At 43.9% G+C, this 26,874-nt stretch overlaps 2 protein-coding genes across 2 annotated transcripts; both read right to left on the bottom strand.

The window, feature by feature from the left end:
- Positions 1-779: 779 nt before the first annotated feature.
- Positions 780-2,095, bottom strand: bola1 (bolA family member 1). The gene is made up of 2 exons (XM_028981540.1): positions 1,884-2,095; positions 780-1,500 (listed from the first exon to the last, which is right to left on the bottom strand). The coding sequence occupies exon 2, from the start codon at positions 1,476-1,478 to the stop codon at positions 1,038-1,040; it is 441 nt and encodes a 146-aa protein (XP_028837373.1). The 5' UTR covers positions 1,479-1,500; positions 1,884-2,095; the 3' UTR covers positions 780-1,037.
- Positions 2,096-2,777: 682 nt separating this feature from the next.
- On the bottom strand, positions 2,778-22,977 carry sv2a (synaptic vesicle glycoprotein 2A). The gene is made up of 13 exons (XM_028978914.1): positions 22,784-22,977; positions 14,857-15,596; positions 11,276-11,456; positions 10,923-11,074; positions 10,617-10,750; positions 10,202-10,291; positions 9,996-10,103; positions 9,765-9,853; positions 9,385-9,549; positions 8,831-8,964; positions 7,919-8,122; positions 7,559-7,718; positions 2,778-6,904 (listed from the first exon to the last, which is right to left on the bottom strand). The coding sequence occupies exons 2-13, from the start codon at positions 15,449-15,451 to the stop codon at positions 6,721-6,723; spliced, it is 2,196 nt and encodes a 731-aa protein (XP_028834747.1). The 5' UTR covers positions 15,452-15,596; positions 22,784-22,977; the 3' UTR covers positions 2,778-6,720.
- Positions 22,978-26,874: the final 3,897 nt, after the last annotated feature.

The following is a 26,874-nucleotide window of genomic DNA, read 5'->3' on the forward strand; positions in this document are numbered from 1 at the left end:
ACCACACTCAGGGTAAACATGGCTATTCATTAGAAAAAAAATTCACTTGATTTCAGTTTTCTTGATCGTTTCACATTGTGGACTGAAATCATTCTTTTTTTCATACAATTAATAATTTTATCTAACATATTCTGAGTAAATTATTCAGCATGACCCTGGAACGATTTCTGGCTTCTGTGACGTGACCTGACATGGTCTTACCGGAGCAGTGGAGGAAATTGATATAGGATGTAAACATCAGTATGTGAATAATTACTGTGAATGTAATAGAAAAAACCAAGCATGATGGTCTTACAGGTTTTTTTTTTAAAACAAACTCTGGTCAAACCGTTCTGATCAGCCGCTCATAGCTTTAACGCTCAGTCACTGTTATCGTATGCCGCCCCCTGGTGGCCATGGGGGGAAAGCACGGGAACACGGCATGGTGACATTTACTCAGCACTATGACAATCTCATACACTGTTTATTCTATCCATGAGGTGGATGATAGATAATAGATACAAAAAATTAATTAAATGGCCATAAGCCTAATTGATTAGGATTATAACACCACTTGCTCTGACATTGATTTATCTTATTTACACATAACAACTTACCAGAAAAGTATAAAGAATTTATCTAGTGAATGTTACTGTTCTACTGACATAATAAAAGTTGGTCAGAGAACATATAATATATGGGACTGAATCCCACCCGGCAGCTATGAGTTTTCTGACAGCTCTGTATGCACTAGCTGAGTGAGTCCTTATACCTACAAAAACATCAAACATCTTATTAAGTGACAGAGATTCTTGATTTTATTGTGATTAATTAGCATATACAATATTTTTACACAAACTCAATGAAAGAAGTGATAAATGTGCAATTGGATTTGCAAAACTCCATAAAACTTGTAAAGTATGAAGGCATTAAAGAAGTTATTGCAAAAATATGAACTGCTGGTTGCTTTGCAATAAAGATTGCGGCAACTGTCTTACAGAAGATAGGCAACATGCTTAAATGAATAATTATGAACCCCAAAACACCACGACAACCAATCAATCTCTTCCTGCCTTCAGCTTGTCAGCCATAGTGTTATCATGCTTTGAACCCCCTAAGCATGGAGGACTCTTTCCCACGGTGGGGTTGCTGTCCCACTGCTGTGGTGTCTTTGCCTCGATGGCCAGGGCATGGATACAAGTGCTCAGCTCGTCCTTCAGTGCTTCATTTACCAGACGATGGCGCTGCAGCAGCGAGACCCCCTCAAACTGCTGACTCACCACGCGCACTCTGAAGTGTGACTCTGACCCCTTGGGAACAGCATGCATGTGGCTTTCATTCAGGACCTCCAGGTGCACAGGCTGCAGGGCCTGGGTCAGCTTTGTGCGTACCGCCGCCTCCACGGGCCGATCAGGCTCCATCTGCAGCCCGATGTGCGCCAGCCGCCTGGCGAAGGTGAGGGCGCCGAGAGAGGGGCGGCAACAGTGCACAGGCAGCATCCAGAGAGCGCTGCAAGAGAGCCTGCAGACACACATCAAAGAATCATGTGCATTCATACAACACCCAGCCCTTTACTGCCTGTTTAACAACATTTACATTTACAGCATTTATCAGACGCCCTTATCCAGAGCGACTTACAATCAGTAGTTACAGGGGACAGTCCCCCTGGAGCAACTTAGGGTTAAGTGTCTTGCTCAGGGACACAATGGTAGTAAGTGGGATTTGAACCTGGTCATAGTCGAGTGTGTTACCCACTAGGCTACTACCACCCTTCTCTCTCAACACACAAATATGCATGAACACGAGACGCAGCGTCAATAAAAACGTAATTAATACGCAAACAGTCAGATTATATGTCTAATTTCTGGCGTCCTTGATTACTGCCACCGTCGTCATGCATTTACCTTTCACTGCCGTTGTCACCAAATGGTGACCGCACACAGTAGAAAAGTTCGACAACTTTAGGCCATCACTCGGTTACAAAATCACAATAAAAACTATCGGGCAGCGAGACTGAACGAGCAACTAAACTGGACACAACGTGTCGCGCTAACGACGCTTAAAACACACGAAGCGGCGAGCTTGCTGCGCAGAAGGAGAGTTCCCGTGATGCTCCTCCAGGCGGCAGCGCCAGTTGTCGCGGTGCTCATCAGCGCCCCCTGTCGCTCTGGGGGAAACTGTGCGCTTTTAAATTCCGCTAATATGGAAACGCGTTGCTCGTGGTTTCAGGTCCAGGCTGCCTGTTCCTCAGCATGGCCACTAAGTCCGTGGGGCAGATTGAACTGGGACTGGATTGGCTGATCGGTCAGTCTTTTAATGAGGACAACAAAGCAGTTGAGTAGTTTGTTACGCCTGTTACGGTTGTAGTGTAGTGGGAGTGGTCCAGCATAATTTCCAGTCATCAGCTGTAAGTAAGCGCTGATGAAGTGGACTGATGATGTGACACCCCTAACAAGAACTCACAAGATTAAGTTGAAATTCTTAAAAATTTGATCAAAACTGATTTGAATGTGAAGGTCAAAGTCACTGCGCTCTCATGTTCTTGAAAAACAAAATGCATAACGCTACAAATATTCACTTGAACTCAAGAATAAAATGTCAAGGTCCCTAATATGCCATTCAGTGGGACCTCACTGGTGAGAGTAGTGACACTGGTAGTACTCACCAAAAGTACTTAACTAATTCGCCTCAGCAGCATGAATATGTAGACTGAAAGTCAGCTGGGTGGTGGAAGCGTTTCACATTGAGTAAATGGTAAATTGTTGTAAAATCAAGAAATTCACAATATCATATAAAACTATGTTAATTATTATGACAGATGTTTATTTCAATGTATATTTAAAATTTCCATTTATGAACAAGTTAACTGCACAAGTGTAAAATAAGAAAAAATTAAACCAAACAATATCACACAAACCTTCATACATAAATTTTTCTCAAATTCTCTCCATTCTCATGTACAAAAAACAAATCACACAGCTTTTGACACCATACCATGATACTCCATTACTTATGTTTTAGGATTTTTTTTTTTCCATTTTTTTATTTTATTGTTCCACATATTTATACTCGTACATAGAAACAACTACAATCTCTACAGCACAGTACAGTGATAACATGATATTTTTTTCTGTCACATTAAAATTATGGCAATACATTTCAATTGACAAAAGCATCAAAAGACCTATGGTAGTTTTGTAGAGTACGCAGACAGTGGCCCTTCAGTGATATTTTTCATTGCTAACACTTGGTGTCTCATTGGATGTGACCTGTGAATTTTCAGTGTGCTTCCCCCTGGTGGATTTGGGTGTGTTCGAGAAACATATCTTGTCATTTATTGCTTTTATTACTTTTTGCACACATGATTGTTTGTAGCTCTGTCAACAAGTTAAGAATACAAAAAAAGAACCCTGTAAACAAAATGAAATATTGTACAACCATTAACAATCTAAACAGGGAAGTTCACAAATTCCAACAGAGACATAGCTTCACTGAGATAAGTTACTGTATATCAGCATTTCACAACAGCAATATTGACATCCTCATTTTGATTAGTGGGTGGAACAGGACAACACATAGATAAGACTTGGTGATTCCGAGCGACAGATTAGAAGCATGCTTCAGCAATGATGGTGTGAGACGGACAGCGAACTGAGACTGCCCGCTTTTAGGAAAGCAGTACCCCCAAAGCACAGAACAATCCTTTACTCTTGGTGATGCAGTTAATGGAATTGTTGAAGAGCATTTGTCACTGATGAAGGAAGGAATTGTCCAAGCTCTGTGGGGTTAAGACTGTGTGACTGTACAACAGTATGGAGATGGACAGATGGGAGCTTATTCCTGCAAAGCTGTTATGTTTTGTCTGAGGAAATTCAGAAGTGTTTTGCACAGGACAAAATCTGATGAAACCTATTATTTTAGCATTTATGCAAAAACCCTGTGCACAATTCATTGTTTTATAGAGCTCGTTTAGAATCCGCATACACCATCATTTTTTTTGTTCCATTGACTTGATTCATAAGGTGTGCATTCATAGTCATATCATTCATGTGTATGTGCCATGTTGTGCTGTAAGACTAATTGTCACAATGGTGCAGAAGTACAAAAGTTTTGGCAATTGACAAGAAATATTACTCATGGCACATATAGATCATCACACAGTAACTAAGTGGGATGAGCGCGGCAGTTACATGTGTTCTGAGCAAATGTTTTGTTTTATTTTGATCATTATGTCAGGGCAGTTTTGGCCTTCGTTACGCACACACTTTGAAGTATAAGCTAAATTGCAGACTGGCTACCACTGAGTTTTAGCCATGGACACTAACGTTGATTTGTGTGTTTTGTATGTGTGCCTGTGTGTATGTCTGTCTATAATTGTTAGGCCTCAATTTGTGCTTCTTGTGTTCAGTTGCATTAGGACCTATAAACTGCTTTGGTTTGTTTGTTTCATCAAAGATAACAAAGCCATCCTGCTGAGTTTCTCCCTTTTTATGGCAATGGGCAATTTCAGATGAGTGTCTTTTAAGATTCACGTGTGACGCTGCAGAAGTTTCAGTCACACAGCGAAATCAGAGCTCTACAAATGGCTGCTATCCTACAAAGTGGCAGTATATATATATATATATATATAAACATATATATATTGTGCGAAATTCCTAAGTTGTTGGCTACAGTGTAGAGTTCACTAAAAAGATATTTTCCAAATGTCCTTAAAAGTGAACTACACAAGCTGCTATCTGAAAGTACCCAGGCCAAAGAAACATTTCATTTACTCAGGTTTGCTGTTACGACAGCTCTTACCCTAATTCTGTAGGACAATTTGGCCCATGTGTCAGATCCGCAATGTGATGGCCCTGACTCTACATCTGGACACTACAGAAATGAAAACAAGAACCTAGACAACCCAATCCCCATATCAAATAAAACCAGTTTCTCAAAAACATCATAAATACTCTCCAAAATTCACATGCAGACACACAAACATACATAAGTACAAACAGATGCCTCTTGGCAAAAATAAATGAATACATAAATAAATAAATAAAATATGGGCAATAGAGTTATGCATGTAATGCATGTAAAGTATATAGATCTGTTTATAACCATTTTTAACCATTGCCTAAAATAAATGCAAGTTTTTCTCAATATATCACAAATCAATATATTTATATATATATATGTACATACATCAAATTCAATCTATCTAAGACAAGTTATATTGATAGTTTTTTTCATTATCCGAAACAATTTCTTCAGATATTTTTTGCTAGGTAATGTTATATAATATCTAGTAAATCTTCAAACATACAGACATGGCTAAACTGATTTTTTTTTTTCATATTTATATTCAGTACATAATTTACACAATCTTTAAAATAAACCTATGTGTTTCAATAAAGTCTTATCAAACCACATTGTGCTTAGCAACATCTTCCTTAAGTTGTCACATTTTGAATGACTCTTGAGGAAGAGTCCTGTGCACATGGAAGAGGAGACAGGAATTTTGCTTTTTACTAGTTAGAACATCAGGAAAACTTAAAAAAAAAAAAAAAACTAAAAAAAAAAACTCTGATCTCAACAACAAGCAAAGAGAACCTGTGCACATTCAACACAGCGAATGAGGGAAAACAGAGAAGGGGCTCTTTATCCATACACTGACAATATGAAGATCAGGACTAAGTGAAGGAATACTCCCACCATCTTGTACAGTATGACTCATGCCTCGCCAGATTTAAAATAGATTACTGTATGTTGTCTTTTTTAACTACCAATCAAGCATATATTGATGTATTTTCACCACTAATTACATGCTTAACACTTTCAAAAAGTAATTTTTTTGTAAAAGTGCTCCTCCGATCGAGAATATGTCTCCTCCTCCATCATCACATCGACACATCTGTACACTAAAGGAAATGGGCAATATGCTGTCCAGTGTAAATGACTGCACTAATCGCAAAAGTCTGTGCTTTAAATAAGTGAAAGGCTTGAGAAATGATTTCAGGTGATTGTTCTGTCACACATACACACAACCAACACATAACATCTGCTATCATCTGCTATCTGATGAAGAACTGACCCAAAAAAAAACACCACCACCACCACCACCACACTAAAATCAACACTGTCCATTCATAAATACCTACTAACCGACAGTTCGAGAAAGAGCCGCTTTTGTGAGGATGAGGATTAAAGGGAAACATCAATCTGACAGGTCAAGCATCACATTCAAACAATAAAAAAGGAAAATCTGGAATGTCTGTCTCCAAACATGGCAGTTTGTCTGTACATACTCATACATAATCGTAAGGGGGCAGAGAAAAAAGGTTCAAATGAGTGTCTGACCAAATCTATGACATAAAGTAAAATTATAAATACCCTGTACGGGAAAGCTAGTGGTTTTTTTTTAGAAGTAAAAGGAATTAAATGGCTCATATTGTGGGTCATCCAACCCTCTTAGGAGTAACAGCTCTACAGGCCTCCATGGTTCAGAGCTCTTTCCATTAATCATGTGTCCAATTATTATCGTAGGCTACTCACTTTGTAATGCATCCAGCATCTCTCACACATGCACGGTTGAAATAAAAAGACATGGTGGTAAAAAAAATATCCATCATGAAAGAGTGATTCGGCGGCAGGTCTGCTTACTCTGACATGGGTTTACTAGGCTGAGGTTGGGGGGCATGGACTTCACAGTGTGGCTCTTCCTGCTCTACACTGCCACCAATAGGCATGAGGACCACACTACTGCAGCACCTGGCCACGTGTCTCTGGGAGCTTTAGTGCCAGGAAGCTGCCAGCAGCAAGGGCTCCAGAGGCAAAGAGAATGGGAACGGCTTTAGTGATTCCCACGAAAGACTGGAAAATGCTGATGCCTAAAACAGCGGCCAGCTTGCAAAGCGCATTTAGGAACCCAAAGGCTGTAGTTCTGTGGACAGAAAGGGGAATTAGGTTAAGGACACTTACATACAAAGGTAATGTACAGTTTTGCACAAGCATCTTAGGAAAAATAGAAATACGATTTTGTGCTCAGTGTCAAATTAATAATCCTGTCGGTATGTTTTAAGGCTGGTTTCTTATATCAAGCAAAGGTAACAGCAAAAGTAATGCACAGTTCTTCCAGTTATCTTGGGTTGATTCAAGTCTTAAGCTTTAATCAATTCTTTAAATGATTCTTTTCATTCTGTTTAGTTGTGTGCTTTTCTTGGAGAGGGACGCTTCAACCAATTTAAATTGGCAAAAATACTTGTAAGTGAGTTTATTTGACCACAGAGGGGTGCTAAATGGTCCACAATGAAAAATAACAGGAGGACCACAAGATCAGGCCTGTAATATTTAAAGGAGGTGGGATCCCTTATTTAACCAATAGAAATTCAGTCATTTTGAGATAAGATTTTTGACCAAAATACATTGTAGTGAAGATAAATAAAAAATATACTTCAAATGAGTAATGTTGCCACATTTAATTTTTCCATAAAGCCTTGTCCAATGCCAAGTGCTAGTATATATCAGCAGTTAATTTAAGCGGTTGCCTTCCACCCAAATTATTAAAAGAAAATGCTGAAATGCAGAGACCAGTTACCTCTTGTCAGATGGGTAGAGCTCTACAGTAAGCACATCCAGGGCATTCCACGACGCAATGCTGATGCCCCCGAAGAGGCAAAGCAGGGCAATCATGGCAGACTCACTGTTCCCAAATGACAGGAAGAAACAGCTGACACAGGAGATCACGCTAGAGCCCGCTGCAAGAGAGCGAGAACAACGGCCCATTTTTAACACTCGGTCAGGTAAATTGTCATGTTTTCAATGTTTCTTTCACATTTTTAGACATCAACAGAACAATGTCTTAAACAATGAAGATCATATGAAGGGTACAACTGCAAGACAGCTGGGTTACTGACTGATCTATCCAGCACAGAGAGGTGGGGGATGGATCATTTACCCAGCATCCGTAGGCGTCCAATTTTATCCATGAGGAGAGCAGACACTATGTTTCCAGGTAAGACAGCCAGTGTGCCCAGGAAGCTGACAAAGTAGATCATGTAGGCGTTGTTCTCATCACTGAAGTCCAGCATACAACCCTCTTTATTGTGGAGGAAAGTGCTGTTGATGAGCTTGCTGTTGATGAGGCGGTACTTGAACAGATCTGAAATATGCACAAAGACTTTATAAGTGCGAGAACATGGGATATATGATGTAACACAGCAATCATGTGGTCAACAAAGGCAATCAAGGTCCTATGAAAAATGAATAGGGTCAGAAAGCATTGTCAGTGTGTCACTGTTAGAGTACTGCAGTCTGTTGCACTACAGAGCATATTCAAATTCAGCCTAAATCTCCAAGCTTTGCAACTATAATTAAAATGATCCTCGGCTATGTGGAGAATTATTAAAATGGCTTAGTTTCTGCTGAGGAGTTATGAAATGATACAGTTTAATATTTTGTTATGAAATAAGAAAGATTCATGCTAAATATATGCATTGTTAAAATAATCTAAAATCTAAGTTTGGTATAGGCTGCTTTCATTTTATTGGCACATCTGATTGTATGCTTTTCATGTGGATTTTTTTCTCAGTGGCCACCATTGACTTGTTATTTTCAGCACAATCAGTAAGGCCCTGCTATCTCGAGATAAAGGTGCTGGGCTTTATCGGAGGGTGGTTGCTAGGATACCAGCAACATGTGAAGAACATTCAAGGGATTAAAAAGGGATTGAAAATTCTGACAACATTATTTTAAGACTGTAATTGAAGAACAGGCAGAATCATCTGAGCACTAGTGCTGGACGTGGACTATATTATTCAGTTGTTAATTTTTACACCTTGGTATAAAATGAAAACTAATTTGCTATTACCTGTGTTGTAGAAGAGTGTTGAGATGAACGTGCAGTTCTTGAAGAAGGTATTGCTGGAGGTGATATCTTCAAAATAGCATTCCTCAAACAAAGAATCCTCAAAAACCATGGATTTCATCTTCAGATTTAAGAACCTTAAAGAGGCACAAAATGTCCAGACAATCATATGTTGCAATAAAATGAATAGCTACTGAAAATGTCATAACAAAGAAACTGTATATGAAGTAATAGTTGTAAGGTAGTGAAATTAATGAAAGGTTTTTCACATTTCCAGCAGTAAATTCTAAATTGTTGAGTATCACAAAACAGTATCACAGAAAAAGTACTGATTTAAAAGGGGCATTTCATTTGATTTGGGAAAAACTGTTGATATCTGAAAATGTACAGCAAGAGCTGGGTTGGAAACTTAAATCAGTTTTTGATCAATGTTAGATCAAAGGTTTTTTTTAATAATCTTAAATAAACAGTGGTTTTGTTTTCAATTGTTATTAAAATGTGCCTTAGACTGTGCAGTAATCACAAGTACTCATATGCATCACTGACATTATGCTTACTTGTTATTGAAGTATTCACCATTACGGTGCACCTGGTTCTCCAGAGTAAAGTTGAATGTGACGTGCTCCACCTTCTCTTTGATAAAGACTTTGGTGCGGGAGTTGTACTCTTGCTTTTGGAGGTACTTGATCATATCAGGGAACCACACTGTCAAACCGTAGTAGCTGCAAGGAAAATGAATAAATGAAGACATAATTAGGGGAAACCTCACCGTATGAATTAGCAGTGTCATGCTAACACAGATCTCTACTGAATAAGCGAAGGGAAAGTGAAGAGATTGTCACTGTGAAACACTGCAGCATTAAATATCAATATTCTGGAGCTGGAATTTGATAACTGGGCTGTCATTCTATGGTTAGAATTGCTACATTAATAGTACCTGAATGACATGGAGAACCACACAGCCATCATCATGTAAGTGGTGCGGCGATACTCAGGAGAGAAGACAGTCAAGAAGTTCCCCCACACCTGCAAGAGGTAATACAAGCAATGCAGCTGATAAACTTCTGCAAAGCATTCTAGTGGTTTTACGTCCAATTCCTAATGAAAATGATTTCTTTATTGCAGTTCTAGCAGTCATATACGCCTGCTGCTATGGCTTAATATGTACCTGATGGAAAAGACTGGTCAGCTTCATCTTCCAGCGCTGGTGCCATGCTGTTCCTTCACCCATATCAACCAGCTCATCCATCTGCTTCACTGTCTTGATGGTGGTGACCTGAGAGATAGAGAGAGAGAGACACATTGTGAAAATGAAGTGCGGTAGACAGTCAACAGTCCAAATGATGACTGGAACAGGAATCTGCAGGGACTCACAGAGAAGACTCTCTCAGGGTAACCCTTGGCTCTCATGTTGGTGTCATGCACTTGCTTCAAGATCATCCAAGCCTCGTCATGCTTTCCATTCTGTCAACAGCAATTGACAGACAATGTCTAGGTTCACAGCTTGTTCATAACGGGAGCTCCCACATCCCTGCCCCCATCATTCAAAGAATTCCCACTATTACTATTTCTCAACCTCTAGATGCTTTCTACAGTTTTTCTTGTGAATGTCATAGTTATGAAATGATGGCCCAAAGATCCCACCCCATTTCAGTGGTGTGCTGAATCAAAGCCAAATGACTAACAGCAATGTGACACTGCGTTTGAGAAATGTCACAATGATAACCCTGCCGTCCTTGGACTTGATGTTCTCGTCGGTGCTGAAGGAATGTGACCTTAGCATCCTTACCTCCAGGTAGAAGCGTGGGCTCTCTGGCATGGTGTTGAGAGCTGCAATAGCTGCCACTGCAGGGAAGGCGCACACCAGCACAAATACACGCCAGCTATGGAACTGATAAGCTGAGCCCATCTGAAAACTCCAACCTTGTGCAAGAAAACAAGGAAAAGAATATACCATCCTAAAAACACTGGCTCCTCACTGAAAGCGAACCTCCCACCAATATCTATTATTGTCAATTATTTAAAATGTTATTCATTATTTTATTATACAATTATTTTCCTCTAGATTTAGTATGATCTTTTTCAAACGTATTACCATAGTGAGGGATGATGGCCCAGGCCATGGCTGAGGCATATATGCCGCCAATCATCCAGAACATGCAGAGCCAGCTCAGGTGTTCTCCTCGCTTCTCCTGGGCAAGGAATTCAGAGTAGTACGAAAACACAATAGGGATCGAGCCTCCAATCCTAAAGAGAAACAGAGACAGACAGACGTTTGAAGAAAGGAAAAAAAAGAGAGAGATGGGGTGGGGTAAAGATGAGGTGAGAGCAAACGAGAAGAGAAACTGAGAGGAGAATGAGAGATGGTGGTACATTACAGGTAATGACGTGAAGAGGGCATTCAAATCTCTAGAAATGTCAGATGATGGACAGGGACTGGGCATTTACCCGACGCCAGAAAGTAGGCGGCAGAACAGGAAGGAGCTGTAACCCTGCACGAAGGAGGAGAAGAAGGCAAAGACGCTATTGATAGAGAGAGAGATGAGGAGAGTCTGTCGTCGACCAATCCTGTCAGCCAGGCCTCCCCACACAAAGGCACCCACCATCATACCGAGATAGACAATCAGACCTGTGATAGGGATAAAGAGAGAGATATCGCAAAAGACCGAAAATTATTAAAAAGAGAAGAAGCACTGGAAACAAACTAAAGAAACGCAATTATACAAAAAGCATTTACCAGAGCATTCAATCTTTCAATCTTTTAAAATGAGTAAACAACAGTATTAATTATATAAATGTAATGTCTCTATTAAATAAGATTCATTTTGTTTTCAGAATTTATTACCTCAATCACAGTAATCTGCAGCGACATTAGCAATTAATGAGTGCACCATGTGATTATATTTTCGCAATAAAAAAATTACTTGTACTAAGTGATTGTACTCCTCATGGACTATAAGATTACTCGGCTAAATCCAGTAAATGTGCATCAAGCTGTGATCTGATGTAGAATGGGAGTCAGGGCAGTGGCAGCAGAAGGTGGCCCGCCAATCTGTCACAGGCTCAGTGACAAACTGTCGTCCTGATTGCGTACCTAATGACAGCAGTTATCGGGCACATTATGGCCACAGGAATGGGTGTCCATGTTTTTTTGCCTTATTTCGGCCCCATTGGTGAAACTACAAAGATGAACACAACCCCACCCTAGCATTAGCATCCGAGCACAAGTATTCATCCTTTTAAAATTGTGTTCTTGAGTGCCCATCTTCTGCCCATGCCGACGACACACAAGCTGCAGCAGCAGGGTGGCACACTGCGTGCAACTGCTGCAGAGCTGAGCTGAACCTGAAGGGGACAGGGAGCTGAAGCCCTGGCATCATTCTGCCTCATCACGCTCACCTTGGCCAAACAATGGAGGCCCATCGCAGGGCGGTGACAGGGCACGATAGCCATCACCGCAGTGCACTTGCACCCTAATGGCTCACTCAGTCAGAGCTGTCCGATTAGCAAATTCTTAGTTCCATCAGGACTTGCTATCACGCAGACCACCCAAGCCAGCAGTCTTGTCAGCGCTTCCTTTCAACGGGCTGAGAGGAGAGATGCTCTCACCGTCAGGCTCGCTGCCAGTTTACAAACAGCTACAGCCACAAATCTACCGGCGGTCGGCAGGATAACCCGTGACGGGCCGCGATTTGCACAGCGGCGGCCTGAGATTTGGACCTTCGTCCTTTCATGAAGCAGCGAGTCCGTCGGTGGTGCTAAGTGCTTCTGATGGTGCAGTGTAGCAGTGCGGCTGTGGCCACAGCGATGGGGGTTGGGGAGGCGTGGCGTGGGGGTCTCAGAGGGGGAGAGCAGGGGGACTGGAGACAGCTGAGCCCTCGTCATTCAGACGGTGAGGAAGGGAGCGAGAGGAAGTAGTGGGGGAGGGGCTCGGTGACTCTCCTGCACCATGACAGCAGCTCTGAGGCTCCAGGGCTGGGGAAGTGGTGAGGAAAGGGAGGCGGTGGGTATGGGTGGTTATTTATAGCCCACCCTGCTCCCCTCCTCTTTCTGCGAGAGCGTGGCCCTGCCTGCGTCAGAGCGGCAGCGGCCGGGGGCAGAGGTTCCACCGGCGTTGCGAGTAGATCAGTGGACTGTGGCCGGTCATTTTATTCTGTCCCCGCATCTCGCGCTGCACACCAAGATGGAATACCAAGCCCCGCCCCTTCCCCTCCTGCTGCACAGCGCCGGACATTAATTTTACGCTTGTCAAGCGGGCAGGGCAGAAGATAATAAAGGATAAATGGTCGGTTACCTTCACAAGGGCTTCCATTTGCTTCCATTTAAGGTTTTTGGTTTTAATCTGTCAGCTGGATAAATAAAGGAAGCAGTATTTTTACCCTTCAAATGAGTGCAATGTCACTGAAGCAAAACGGCAGCATTGCATGGTGTCTTTCCCGTGCAGAATAGACTGCTGGCCCCTTAGGAAAATCCAATTTTCAAACTGTGCCACGCATACAAAGGCACCTCTCGTCAGTCACGACTCCTCTTTGTCTCGCCAACGGAAGGGCCGCATGTCAAGTATTGAGCATAAATGTGAAGCTGCAGCATCATGCGGCGAGCCACTGCAGGGTGCAAAAAAATGTCTTCACACGGTGTCGATTCACACAGGCACACTGCTGGATTCGGTTCAGGCATCAAAGGGGCACCAGCATGCAGATGTGTGCCAAAGCGTTGGGTACGAACGGGCACTAGGACCCAGCAGCGACAGTGTAGCGTGGGCAGAAAGAGTGAAGCACTCCAGCATGAGTCAGGCATGTTGTGTAACAGGGGAGAGACCAAGGGCCCATCTTCCTGCTGGCTAACACAACATGGCTAGAGCTCACACACAGTTCATATAAACAAGGATGTGCACAACATTAAAACCATCTGCCCAAGGAGAAATGGACTTGAGCTCTGAAGGCGGCCTGCCTTCTACCCACAGTGCATCCTGTTATTATCTCTTATAGAGAGTAAACAACACACATGCACTAAAAGCGATTCATCAGACCAGGGCACCTTCTTTTGCTCCATCATCCAGTTGTAATGCTCATGTGCTGACTATAAGCGCTTCCAGTGTTAGACAGCCGGTCCTCATATAGCAGTCTGTGATGCATGTTCTGACACAGAAAGTGTCACGTCCCAAACTGTATCACAATGCAGGGTTCTCTAACCCTGGCCCAGGAGTCACCCAGTTCAGCACTGACTCACTCTGCCAAACCTGATTCAAATTTGTGGCTGAATCCGGTAAACCCTGAAATGGCCTCCTGAATTAGGCAGGAACAGCCTGATATGGTGGGTGTAGTACACGAACGCACACCAGGAAACTCCACAAATGCAAAGCACAAAAACTTGTATCCACCCACTATGCTGCACACTGGGGAGCACATGCTAAGAATGACCCTTCCACTACCCGAAACCCCTCTGAAATGAATCCTTCCAAACATGCTTTCTGATCAGCGGAGCCTTGGTGTTGAAAAGCAATTAAAATACATGAAGGATATATTTGACAATAAGCTTTGAAGAAGCAGGCATCTCCTTTTAGCGTTAGCTGGTGGGTTTAACCCCTAAAATAAAACTCAAGAATCAGCACCATGGACAGCTGCAGTATTATTACACACCGATTTAAGATTTAATGATTATCCTTGGATTGGCCTTTTTTCCCAAGACATTATGGCATAGGTTCACTTACATTTACAGAATGTAGCAGATGCCCTGATCCAGAGCGACAATTACAGGAACAATCTCCCAGGAGCAACTCAGGGTTAAGTGTCTTGCTCAGGGACACAATGGTAGTAAGTGAGGTTTGAACCTGTGACTTTGTGATCATAAGTGAGTGTGTTAACTAGTAGGCTATGACCACAAAGGATTCATCAGATAGGTCCAGGAATTGAAGCATGTGTTTGCCTGGTGCTCCCACCTGAGACTTTGGAAGTCTACATATGCACCATCTGAATGATTTGGCTTACCTACACCACAATTAAAGTAAGAATCAATGATGTCACACTTACCCAGCATGCCTTTGTTGGGCTCAGACAGACACATGTCTTTCTCCGCACTTGGCAGCACAAAGCCCACCACAAAGATCTCCACACCATCAGCCATAAGGGCCAGGCCAAGCACGAAATAGAGAGTCCATTGGAAGCGGCCATGGCCACATTCCTGCAGGATGGTCTCGTACTGCTGTGCTAACTCCTCCTGGTCCTTCCGTCTCTCCCCCTCATACTGCGACAAGTCCCGGAACTGGGCTTGGGTCGCACGCACCTGTCCGTCCACCTTGCCTGTGGAGTCGGCCCGGGGGATGCCCTGGTACTCGCCCTCATAGATCTCGTCGTCTTCGTCATGGCCTTCAGTGGAGTCACTATGGGCTCCCTCGTCATCGTTGGCGCGGCTGTTGCTGCGATAGTAGCTTCCATCTTGAGCTTGCACGGGGTAATCATCGTCATCGTCGTCCTCCTCGAAGCGGGTGTACGAGCGCTTGGAGTACTCATCGGACATTTTGTCCACGCCCCGGCCTACTTTTTTACCTGCCTGCCTCTTGACCTCTTTGGCAATGTCTTTAGCACCTTTAATGAAGGCCGACCGGTCTCTGTAACCGTCATCCATTTTGCAAAGGTCTGGTGTGACTTGAAGAGCAGCTGGTAGGACTGGATGTCAGGAACGACCCGTTTGCATGTATGAACTCACTGCAGGCTTAGAGATTCAGGACCATGGACAGCAGCCTTTCCAGATGGAGTTCTGCACCAGTAGCCTGGAGAGGAAAGCAAAGGGAAAAAAACAGATGTTTATCAGCTCTGTCCTTTACATAGCTGTGCACTGATCAAACCATGTTCCCTATGAGATCATTAATAGGCAATTTAGCCAAATGTCAGGATCAAGAATCCTCCAAAATGCACAACCGTCTCATATATCCAGAGGAACATGTAGAGGTGACCTTGCAACTGCTTCACCCTGAATAAATAATACATTAAAGGGAACACATTGTGACAATGACAGTGGCTTCAAAAGAGCTGCAATTAAGCCATTCCAGAGGTACACCGGACCCATTACCTCCAGACATCTTGGACAAACAAAGGATCTTAGCATGAATTATGGGAACATAATTAAGTACACAATACATGATACAGCAAAATCAATAACATCCTCGGCACTTACATTCATATAGAGTGGCGCCTGAAATAGTCCTTTTTTGGAGAAACTTTTCTCAGGGCATGAACAGGACAAATACTGCTGCACTCAGTAACTGCACCTACTTGAACCTGCTGCATATTCAAACACAAAAATCCCAGGAGAGTACTGCTGACCTGCCAATGTGAGGCCTGGTAACCCATCTAGAAGCTGTTGGGCGGTGGCTCTCTTCATTGCAATGGCCTTTCAAAATGGTACAAGTCTTGTGTTGTACCACACTGACGTTCACAAGGTGTATTAAATGTGCAATAAGCCTGTTCCCCACCAAATAATGCTCCAGCACTGACTGCAGTGACTACAGAAGCCCCAGCTGACTTCAAATCCAGGCAAGAGGTTGTGTGCTGAGAATCTTTTGAAATCTTCAGACAGCCATCTTCCCTCGGGGAGCTGTGGTTAGGCTATAATCCACAGACTGGGCAAGCTCTACTCGCTGCTGAAGGATCTTTGAAGAGGAGGATATTTTCCAGAAAAATGTGCTCTGAGAGCCCGAGACCACTATATAGATCTTTCTATATTTGTATTGTTAACTTGTGTTATTAAAACCTAGTTTTAAACTGGTTTCTTCAGGTTACAGTACAGGTGTTCTCAAACTATAAGAAAATTGATATTGCTTAATATGGGAAAATATTCTTATATATGTATATATAATATTATATTATTCTTTTCTCAGTATTCAGCATTCCTGTATTATCATCTTACAGAATTTGAATGAGCAAATGTAGTTCCCTCCTGCGTGTGGAGGAGGGCTGAGCCTAAAGAGCGGAGGGCTGCCTTCCATTTCAGGGCCTCTCCTCTCTAATGGCTCTACTGGGAGCACTTCCGTTTCTCTGTCTGGAGCTCTTACATTTCAATTAGTGCTGTATAAGGACATATTTCACTGGTAGTAAACAAGCAGAGAAACTTTGCGCTTGTGTTGCAGAAAAGATTCCAGCAGTTGTTTAAAAGTGAAAGGCTCCACTTCACATCAGGGTATAATTTATTGCAGAAAGTTGCAGAAAGGTGGAAAAGCAACATATCCATCCACAAAAAGAACAATAGAGCTGCAGTGGTTGACACTGTTGACGCAGTGAATACTTCCCTGTTTCTTGTCGATAGAGTCCACTGTCAGATTACTCAATTGGTTATGCAACAGTGTTTTAACATAAAATAATTCCATTACTGTGGTACTTTGTCCAATTGTTTAAAATAATATTGTGCACAACTCTTCTTTACATGCTTATGTTCTTCTGTACTGATTCAGGTTAAAACAGATCCACAATTCAGGTAAGCAGGGGTGTAATAAGACCAAGATATGATCAAAAAACACAAAATCACTAACTTCATGAATGATCACTCAATCACAGTTTTGGAATTATGTTATAAAAATGTCATTTGGTTGAACGTGTCTTTTCTTGTTCTTCTAAGCATAACATCTTGAGATGTTTAAAGATGTTCAGCGTCAGTCTTTATAAATGCAGATCTCAATCTATACTGTGAGTATACCATATTTTCAATGCAGAAAACCTGAACAACTCACAACACAGACTTTTTCTGTAAGTGTCGACAGCCCACATGATCTCACTCAATAACGTATTTAAGTATCCATCGCTGTCACCTATCCTAAATGTACTGGCTATACGCATGTTATTCCTGTTCCTCCTCTCCTCTGTCTACTGTTTGATTGAGTTCCTGCCTCCAAACTGACCATAAATACATCAAGTAATGAGCTGAACTGAAATGGAGCTTCACATAAAAAAAAAACACTTTAGGGTAAAATTATCAGAAGACCATGAATCCATTTTATAACCCTACACACACACATAAATTATCCTACAAAATCTGTAAAATGTTTTTGAATGCTTGTAATGCATTTATAGTCCCTAGACTCTCTGGTGGTAAATTTCCTGATAGAATTGTGGATTAAAATACATGCCACCATGGAGTTATTTGCAGCAGGCTCCATTAAACAAACCACTTGCTAAGGATGTCATAAGCCTCTTTTTTGTTAATCTCATATGGACACTGGAGTAATCCAATAAATCTGCTTTATGTTAACTGTGTGATGATCTCTGATAAAGCTTTATGCCTTGTTACACTGGCTGAAGAACAAACGACTACTAGGCAGCATGAAAAAGCATTTTCTTTCTTCCCTGGTGATTTAATTGGTGTCAGATGATGTTGCATTAGCACAAAGCTTAACATTTTAACTCAAAGTGCACATCAAATTGTTAAAAATTAACACATCTCATTCGTTTTTTTAAACACTGAGACCTGGTTGAACATTAGAATAAATCACCATTGCATTAGCAGCTTTGGTGAATCACCCCAGCCCCCTTCCAAATAACTAATTATCACACATGCTATCTGATGTCCCTCATAGGCCTGCCTCAATCTAACCACTGATTAGCCTGCACTGCATGTGCTGTGGGTCTATCATCCAGTCTGCAACTGTACCAGACTGTAGTCATGTCCAGTACTAATGGCACATAGAGGCCTTTGGGACAGAAGGTGTCTCCTGTTTTAAATAAAGACCTCAATGGTCCCCTCAATGGCAGCTCTGATGTGCAATTTCCGCAATAACCTCAGAGGACATCAGCATCAGTCAGCAATCTATACAATATGGTCTATAGGCTGATACTATACATAATCAGAATAGTGACAATACATCTGTTCGGCTGTGTCAGTGGTTGTGAACTAGGCCTTCACAAGGTCCTCATTGACATTAAAAATTCAAGAAACAACTATTTATTCTTTGTCTTTTTGTCCTCTGGGTGGCGGCTGCCATCGTGCTAGACCAGCGTAGGTGTTTGTTGAGTAGCCCCTGTAGGCAACATGTCAAACAAACCAGGACAATGTGTCACCAGTGAGTGGGCTGCATGGATACCAACCACTGGCAGGCAATGATCGGTGAAATAAAAGTCAACCTGGTTTTATGTAGACTTCCACGCAGTTTGGTCTTCTTCCAGGTCAAAAACTCTACCAACGCCTACTGCCCTTCCAACATCACATCATTGTCACTGCAGTGTGAGAATAACAGTTGATCCACAGTGTTTCTTTTATTGAGAAAGTCCATATATTGGTCCCTGGGGTTGTATATGGTTGGTATACATTTATACTTAATAAACGTGTCTTGATCCTGATAGGGGCAGTGGTGGCCTAGCGGTTAAGGAAGCGGTCCCGTAATCCCGATCCACCAAGGTGCCACTGAACAAAGCACCGTCCCCACACACTGCTCCCCGGGCGCCTGTCATGGCTGCCCACTGCTCACCAATTGTGATGGTTAAAAGCAGAGGACACATTTCATTGTGTCACAGCGTGCTGTGCTGCAGCGTTTCACAATGACAATCACTTCACTTTCATTTCCCTGCGAGAGGTTTTGTGTTCCTAATTACCTGATTGTTTTTGTATGTGATTACTAGTATCAATGTACCCTTGCCGTTTGTCATTTTACCCTGTGTTTTGCATGTTCACGTTTGTGTGTGGGACATTATTTATTGAATCCTCTGCTTGTGAGTCATGCATTTGTGTCCATCTTTCCATTTTCCTTCCTTTTTCCACAAAAGTGGTTCTAATCAGGCTAATACTTCTTATTACAGAAGAAAATGTTTTAAACAGTGGATGGTTTTAAACAGTAGATTGTGTTTTAGCCATTTTCATTTTGGATTACCCCTTTAATGGCTGGCTCCACAGGAGAGTCCCCCCAAAATTAAAACAACCAGACAATAGATTAGATTTCCTTAATAGGTTTTCTATAATCATATAACAGGCCCTCAAAGCAAATACTACTGCATTGGCTGCATTGTGTTATTATTAAAAGTACCACCAAACACCATATTGAAAGAAATAGATCTTTAGCATTTTCAACAAGATGACAGTTAACAGCAGCCCTTGCACAGTGTGAGACAATTTAGTCTGAACTAGCCCTAACCTTGCCAACCCAGAAACTCTACAGATGGTGTGAATTCCTCTAGGAACCAAGACTAAAATCTTCAGCCATAAAAGATTTGATTGCTTTATGTTTTACGCACCTAAGTCAGCTCTTAAAACCTAAACCCTGAAGCAACACGGAGGGGCCGTGCCAACAGGAGGTATTTTCACAGGTTTACATGGATAATGTTCGCCAGTGTGACATCCTCCAGAATGCTTGAATGAAAGATTAGAGGCAGTAAACATGGTTCCTAAGTTACTGTGGGGGAAGAGAGGAGACGGGACCTTGCTCCACACCTGCATGTGTGAAATGATGGAAGCAGCCAAAACAACATTAAAGCATTAAAGAAATAATTATTCTCAAACAAAAAGACCTGAGTGTAGAAACAGATAATGAGCTAGCGATCCCTTTTTTCTTTGTGTCTATTTCCTTTGCACGAATCCCTACTTGATGTGACATAATGTCTTACACAATGCCATTAAAACAGGGTCAAAATATTCTCGCTGCCCCTAACAAAGTCACCGTGCTATCTTAGAGCATCTCATTCGCTTTAGGTTCCCAGTCGGCAGCACGAGAAGGACACGTATTCAGGTAAACCCCTCCTCCACCACGTAGCCAAGTCAAAGGGCGGGGCTGATGAGATTATCCAACACACTTTCAATAAACGGAATGAAGAACCCAACATTAGCAGCACTGCCATTTTGCCTTTTGAATCTCTGGCTACATTCTGGCTGCTTTTGCTGCTTTTTATTTGACCTTCGCCTGCATGCGCCAGTATGCTTTTGAGAATAAACCTGAGTGGGGCCGATGGGACATTAGGTGCGCTGCGCCGAAAGAACGAAGCCACCGTGAGTCACGTTAGTGTGCACTGTCACCATGGTCACACTTCAGCAGACTGCAACATCACATCCACCAGGACTCCGCTCAGCATCCATTTTCTCCACCGCATGACAAAATGAGACGCGTCCAGCTATCATGTGAATGGAATGCTCGCTTTGAGGGAAAACAAGCCGTGCCATTTCCTCTTCTGCTTTTTGCCCATCTGGGTTTTCATTTTCATATTAGAAAAATGCAGCTTTACTATGTATAAACCCTAAAATGCAGATATATTATTGCCTATAATAGTGCCTATTAGTTATATATAACCAAACCTAATATGTACATTTGCTCTAGTCAACAGGTTAAAACAAAAAGAGCATGGAAGTCTCTGGAAAAGACCTCCGATATTGATTACACGCCGCAAAGAGTCACACAACCCCTCTCAGAAATTCCTAAATCGACTGCAGGGATACAGAGGGAGGGATTATGATGTTGTGTCGTGCCGGCATCCACACCAGCGTCTACCGCAGTCGTAGTGCACGGTGTGACGTTCGCCTCTTCCTTTGCACACACAATTTCACATCTCTCCCTCTGACGGCTCAATTATTACACTCAAACCAACAAAATGACGCCTGCCCAAGACAAATGAGATGCACCGCTGCTGTCAAAACCACAGAATTCACAATGAAAATTGATAGATAGATAGATAGATAGATAGATAGATAGATAGATAGATAGATAGATAGATAGATAGATAGATAGATAGATAGATAGATAGATAGATAGATAGATAGATAGATACAGGACAGCAACAGGCTCCAGTCGTATACTGGAACACCAGAGTATAACGAGTCCCAGCTAATATTGACTCTTCTTTTTCGGCTTTTTCCGCTTCAGCCCGGCCCTCGGAGGATTAACCCTCAAGGTTAACCCGAGAGGAGCGCTGCAGAACATGGAGAGCGGCCGGAGACGGGCAGGTTCACCGGAGCATCTGCAAGGTTACTAGGAAACAGGAGCAAGGAGCAGAGAGAAGGGAGCGAGCGCTGCCGCCTGGGCTCCTGGCAGGAACAGGCCGGAGCGCCGGCAGCCTGTTCCCACTGTGGGCAGGACCGGCCACCGTGGGGTCAGGAGTCTCCACGAACGCCACCCGAAATGCAGGTCTCAGAACATCAATCAATCACGCGCCATTTTATTCGACGTCACTCTGAATCAAAAGGGGAGCAAATGGTCGCACGTAATTATTGAATCATGAAGGGCAAATCTGGCACGAAATTAACATCCATCTGACATTGCGATTTAGTGGGTCGTAGTGAGAGAGAGCCACCGTGACGACGCTCGCCTCCTCGGTCGTCATGACTGCTGCAAGGTCATCTTGGTACCGGGTGGGGGTTCGAACGTGGCACCTCGCGTCCGCGCTGCGCGGGTTCGTCCCGTAATTTATCGCCTGGTGTCAGGGGCTGAAATCTCGTCGAATGGAGCGTATTGTGACCCCCCCCCCCCTCCACCGCCCAGCCATCACCCCCCCACCCACCCCCGCCACCACCGGCAGATGCTCACTCGGGTGGCGGGGTGAGGCTCATTCTCGGATAAAAAGCGACATTAAATGTTCCGCGGTCACGTTTGATTGTCCTTATCGGGATTTGCTGGTGAAACGACGTCGGCAGCCCGGGGACCGCAGCGTCCCTGTCGCCTGGCCGCCACTAACCCCTCCAGTTCTGCACATCCGCCGCTATCGTTCGATTGTTCGTTTCGTTCATTCCTGCTGGTCACGTTTCATGAACAGATCGTGATGGAACTGGCACGTCGATTTCGTGACGATGTCGTGACGATAAAGGAGCTATTTTTATCTACCAGGGGCAAGAAAAACACGCATCCTGCAATAATAACCAACACAAGCAACTTTTATACGTCGTAACCCACACAGATACATGTACACGCCAATTCCGTTTATCTCAACGAAAACGCGGAGCGATAATCTGCCAGGCGGCGTTTTTTTTTACAGGAATTCAGCAGGATTTTTTTACCTGGACCCGTCGGCGCTCCGCGGCGTGTCTTCTCTCGCCGAGCGGAGAACCTGCGGACGGAGGAGGAGACGCGGCGAGGGGGTTAAATCCGCCGGAATCGCCTTCTTCCCTGAACCCGGTAACGTGAACGCGCCCGACCGACCGACCGACCGACCGACGCGCGCGAGAGAGTCCCAGCCCACTACGCAGCGCCCCCTCTCCTCTCTCTCTCTCTCTCTCTCTCTCTCTCTCCTCTCTCTCTCTCCCTCTTCCCTCTCTCTTCTCCCTCGCTCTCTCTCTCTCTCTCCTCTCCCTCTCTCTCCTTCTCTCTCTCTCTCTTCCCTGTCTCTTCTCCCTCTCTCTCTCTCTCTCTCTCTCTCTCTCCTTATCGCTCTCTCTCCTCACTCTCTCTCTCTTCCCTCTCTCCCCCTCTCTGCTCCCTCTCTCTCCCTCTCTCTCTCTCCTCCTCTCCTCTCCATCTATCTCCCTCTCCTTCTCCCTCTCTCTCTCTCTCTCTCTCTTTCTATCTCTATCTCTCTCCCTCTCTCTCTCCCTCTCTCCCTCCCTCTCTCTCTCCCTCTCCTTCTCCCTCTCTCCCTCCACTCTCCCTCTCTCTCCCCCTCCTCTCTCTCGCCCCTTCCCAGAAGACTCTCCAGACTCTCCCATCCTTCTCCCTCTCTTCGTCATCTTCTTAGACTCGCGTTCTATCCTATCCGATCTCCCTCCTCTCGAGGCCCTCTCCACCTCCCTCGGGTCATCATCCTCGCCTCTACTCCACATCCCCTCCCCCTCCCGCTCCTCATCTCAATCTCTCTCATCTCATCTCTCTCTCCCTCTCCCTCGCTCCTGGCAGTCCCCATATCTCTCTATCTCTCTCACTCTCTCTTCTCCCTCTCTCTCCATCTCTCTCTTTCTCTCTCGCTTCTTCTCTCTCCCCCTCTTCTCCCTCTGTCTCTCTCTCTTTTTCCCTCTCTCCATCCAAAGAGGGGGTGTGTTCCGCGGTGGGAAGTGGGGTGAACTTCTGCCCACTGCGACGTGCGGCCTTCCCACACGTGCCTGTCATGACCAGGGGAGATTTGGGAACTGCTGCCGTCCTCTGAATTATCTAACAAATTCGAATTTTATTTGTCACATACACAGTCCTACACGGTATGACATGCAGTGAAATGCTTTTGCGACTGCTATAGACCTCAATTTTGCAAGTATTGCAAGTATACAATTAAATAATCCAGTGTTGCCTGGTGTAGCTACGTCATTGGGGTTTTTTTTTTTTTGCAACGAATCAATTCTTTTGCAAGGTCATTTGTGGTGATCGTTTGACATTTGTTGACCTGTGGGATCTAGTTGCGGTGCAGTGGACGTCTGCAGCATCACCACTGGACCACCGAGCAGATGGCCGTGGTGATTTTAAGAGCAGCGCGTGATAACGATCTAAGCGCCGGCCCTGACAAAAGGCCAGACGCGCTGCTTGTGGCTCGGTGTTTGGTTTGTAAATGTGCACGGGAGGCGGTTCAACCAAACACCTGGCGCCGCAGCGCATTCGCGTTATCCTCCAGGCCCTCCGCCCTCCCTGACATTTACTAACGAAATACGGTGCAGCCGACAGGATGGCATTTCCTGCTTCCACCTGCCTTGCGGGCGTACAGGAGCACGGGCGTGCATCTCAGGCTTTGTTCGGCGGTGCACGGGCGCGTGGCCCAGTTCACCCCGTTATATTCTGTTTCCCACGTTCGCACGTAAAGCTGAACACTCTTAATGCTGAAGGACAAAATACACGAATACACACACGTGTCCTGCGCCACGTACACATATTAACATGTGTCTTCCTGCACGCGTCCAAGCATAGAGAAGCCTTTGGTCCAGTTGTAATAGACTCTGCCGCAGAGCACAGTATTTACGAAATAACCCCGTAATCAGAAGGTTGCCGGTTCGAATCCTGATCCGCCAAGGCGCCACTGAGCAAAGCACCGTCACCACACTCTGTCATGGCTGCCCACTGCTCACCGAGGGGGATGGGTTAAATGCAGAGGACACATTTCACTGTGTGCACCGTGTGCTGTGCTGTTGTGTATCACAATGACTTCACTTTATCTTTTGTATCGTATCTTTTTTGCATGTCCTGGGTTCGTCTGTGATCTGCTGCAGTTCTTGCATCAAACAGCAGGTGGCGCATCTGAACCCGAGGCAAATTCTGGGGGCGGGAACGCCCACATCACGTTGCACCATGAACCGCACAGTTCCTTCAATGTGGTTCGGAGAGAATGTACTGTTGTTAGAGTTGAGGAGAAATGACGTTTTCATAATTATCTCAGGTTGTTAACAGTGTAGATATTTCATATAATACAATGTAAATAAAATAATACGGTTCTAGTTCTAGGTTATATTATATGATTAAGAAAGAAGAAAGAAAGAAAGTGAAGTGATTGTCACATGTGATACACAGCAGCACAGCACACGGTGCACACAGTGAAATTTGTCCTCTGCATTTAACCCATCACCCTGAGTGAGCAGTGGGCGGCCATGACAGGCGCCCGGGGAGCAGTGTGTGGGGACGGTGCTTTGCTCAGTGGCACCTCAGTGGCACCTTGGCAGATCGGGATTGGAACCGGCAACCTCCTGATTACGGGGCCGCTTCCTTAACCGCTAGGCCACCACTGCCACTGTGTGTGAGGGGGTAACACTGTGTCCTCACCCCTCCAAGGTCGGAGTTTGCATGATCTTCCCCTGGTAGGTGCTACATGGCTCGATACGGGCTGCAGGTGTGGATGTGTGTGTGTGAATGGTGGTTCCCGGTGCTGCGCCAGTGGCCTGGTCCTCATTAAGCAGGAACAGGGTTGGGATCCGCAGCATCTATATCAGGGAACTATACGTCTAGTTAAAATAATGCTGTTTTTATAAGCATTTTATAGAATTCTGTATCTCCAGTCTTAGGCTACAAGATTTCAGTGTCATTTCAAAATGTTTGTCTGTCGCCAAAGCTTTGGCACCTGTGGTGAGCATGTGGATCTCGGGTCATCAACCAGCTTTCTTGGGCATAGATTCAATATTTTTTGTCATAGAACCTGCCTAAGTATTCAGATTAATTAGATTAAGTAGTGCAGACTTCCCCATACATCTGAAAAAGCTGTGACACCCTAAATACACTGTGACCCCCAAAATCACAGCAACAAAGCCAATAGGTGAGGAGCTCTGGTTTCAGAAGGGTCAAATCATTGGCATCAGTTGAAGAAAACATCTAAGGGGATTGCCGAAACTACTCAAATTGGGTCAAGAGCTGTTCAAAACATTATCAAAAACTGGAAGGATATTGGAGGACCATCAATTTGGTTGAAACCAAAAAAATGAGGAATCACTGGAATATTTGGTGAAATCGAATTGTAAACGCCTGTTAGAGCTTGAGCATTTCCAAATGCACAACGTGCAGGGAACCGAAGGGACTGGGACTGACGACAGAGGAGGCCTGTGCAGCCTTAAAAAAAAACACTTGTGCCCTTATTACACCTCGCACTGCACCTGGTTTACTCCGAGCCTCCAGTACTGCTCGCCTGGTCCCCCCATCTCTGAAGGTAAAAGGAAGACGCTCATCTAGACTCTTCTCAGTCTTGGCCCCTCGGTGGTGGAATAAACCTCGAGGTCAGAACAGCTCAGCCACTGAGTATTTTCAAACGGCAGCTCAAGACCTTCCTCTTTAAAGAACATTTAGATTAACTTGTAACTTTCTTATTTTCTTACTTATGTATAGAAACTGCAACATAGTGAATAAAAAGATTGTATTCATAGTTGAGGGTCCTAATGAACCAGAACTGATCACTTCATCGATGGTAACATGAAAGCACGTTGTAAGTCGCTCTGGATAAGGGCGTCTGCAAAATGCCGTAAATGTAAAACACTGATCGGTGAGGCTAATTTGGAAAAAAAGGGAGCAAAAAGAATGGAAGAAGGTCATGTGGTCGGATGAGTCCTTGTTCCAGAGTGATGGGTGCATCAGGGCAAGAAGAGGGCCCATCATGCCAAGCTCCTGCCTGGATACAACTCAATCCTCAGCTTATTCCGTCAGTAAATTACTCTTCTTCACTCACGGCACGGCCATATTCCAAGATGGCGGTGCAGGG

Source organism: Denticeps clupeoides, chromosome 5 (assembly GCF_900700375.1).
Source record: "Denticeps clupeoides chromosome 5, fDenClu1.1, whole genome shotgun sequence".
NCBI classification, from domain to species: domain Eukaryota; kingdom Metazoa; phylum Chordata; class Actinopteri; order Clupeiformes; family Denticipitidae; genus Denticeps; species Denticeps clupeoides.

What these genes read in the sequence shown, in the direction of transcription:
- bola1 (XM_028981540.1), bottom strand. Translation starts at nt 1,478, where the DNA reads ATGCTGCCTGTGCACTGTTGCCGCCCCTCTCTCGGCGCCCTCACCTTC.
- sv2a (XM_028978914.1), bottom strand. Translation starts at nt 15,451, where the DNA reads ATGGATGACGGTTACAGAGACCGGTCGGCCTTCATTAAAGGTGCTAAA. An exon ending in ACCCTGAGAGAGTCTTCTCT is followed by an intron (nt 10,104 to 10,201) that starts GTGAGTCCCTGC and finishes TCTATCTCTCAG; the next exon opens with GTCACCACCATCAAGACAGT. An exon ending in TGGTTCTCCATGTCATTCAG is followed by an intron (nt 9,550 to 9,764) that starts GTACTATTAATG and finishes TTTTCCTTGCAG; the next exon opens with CTACTACGGTTTGACAGTGT.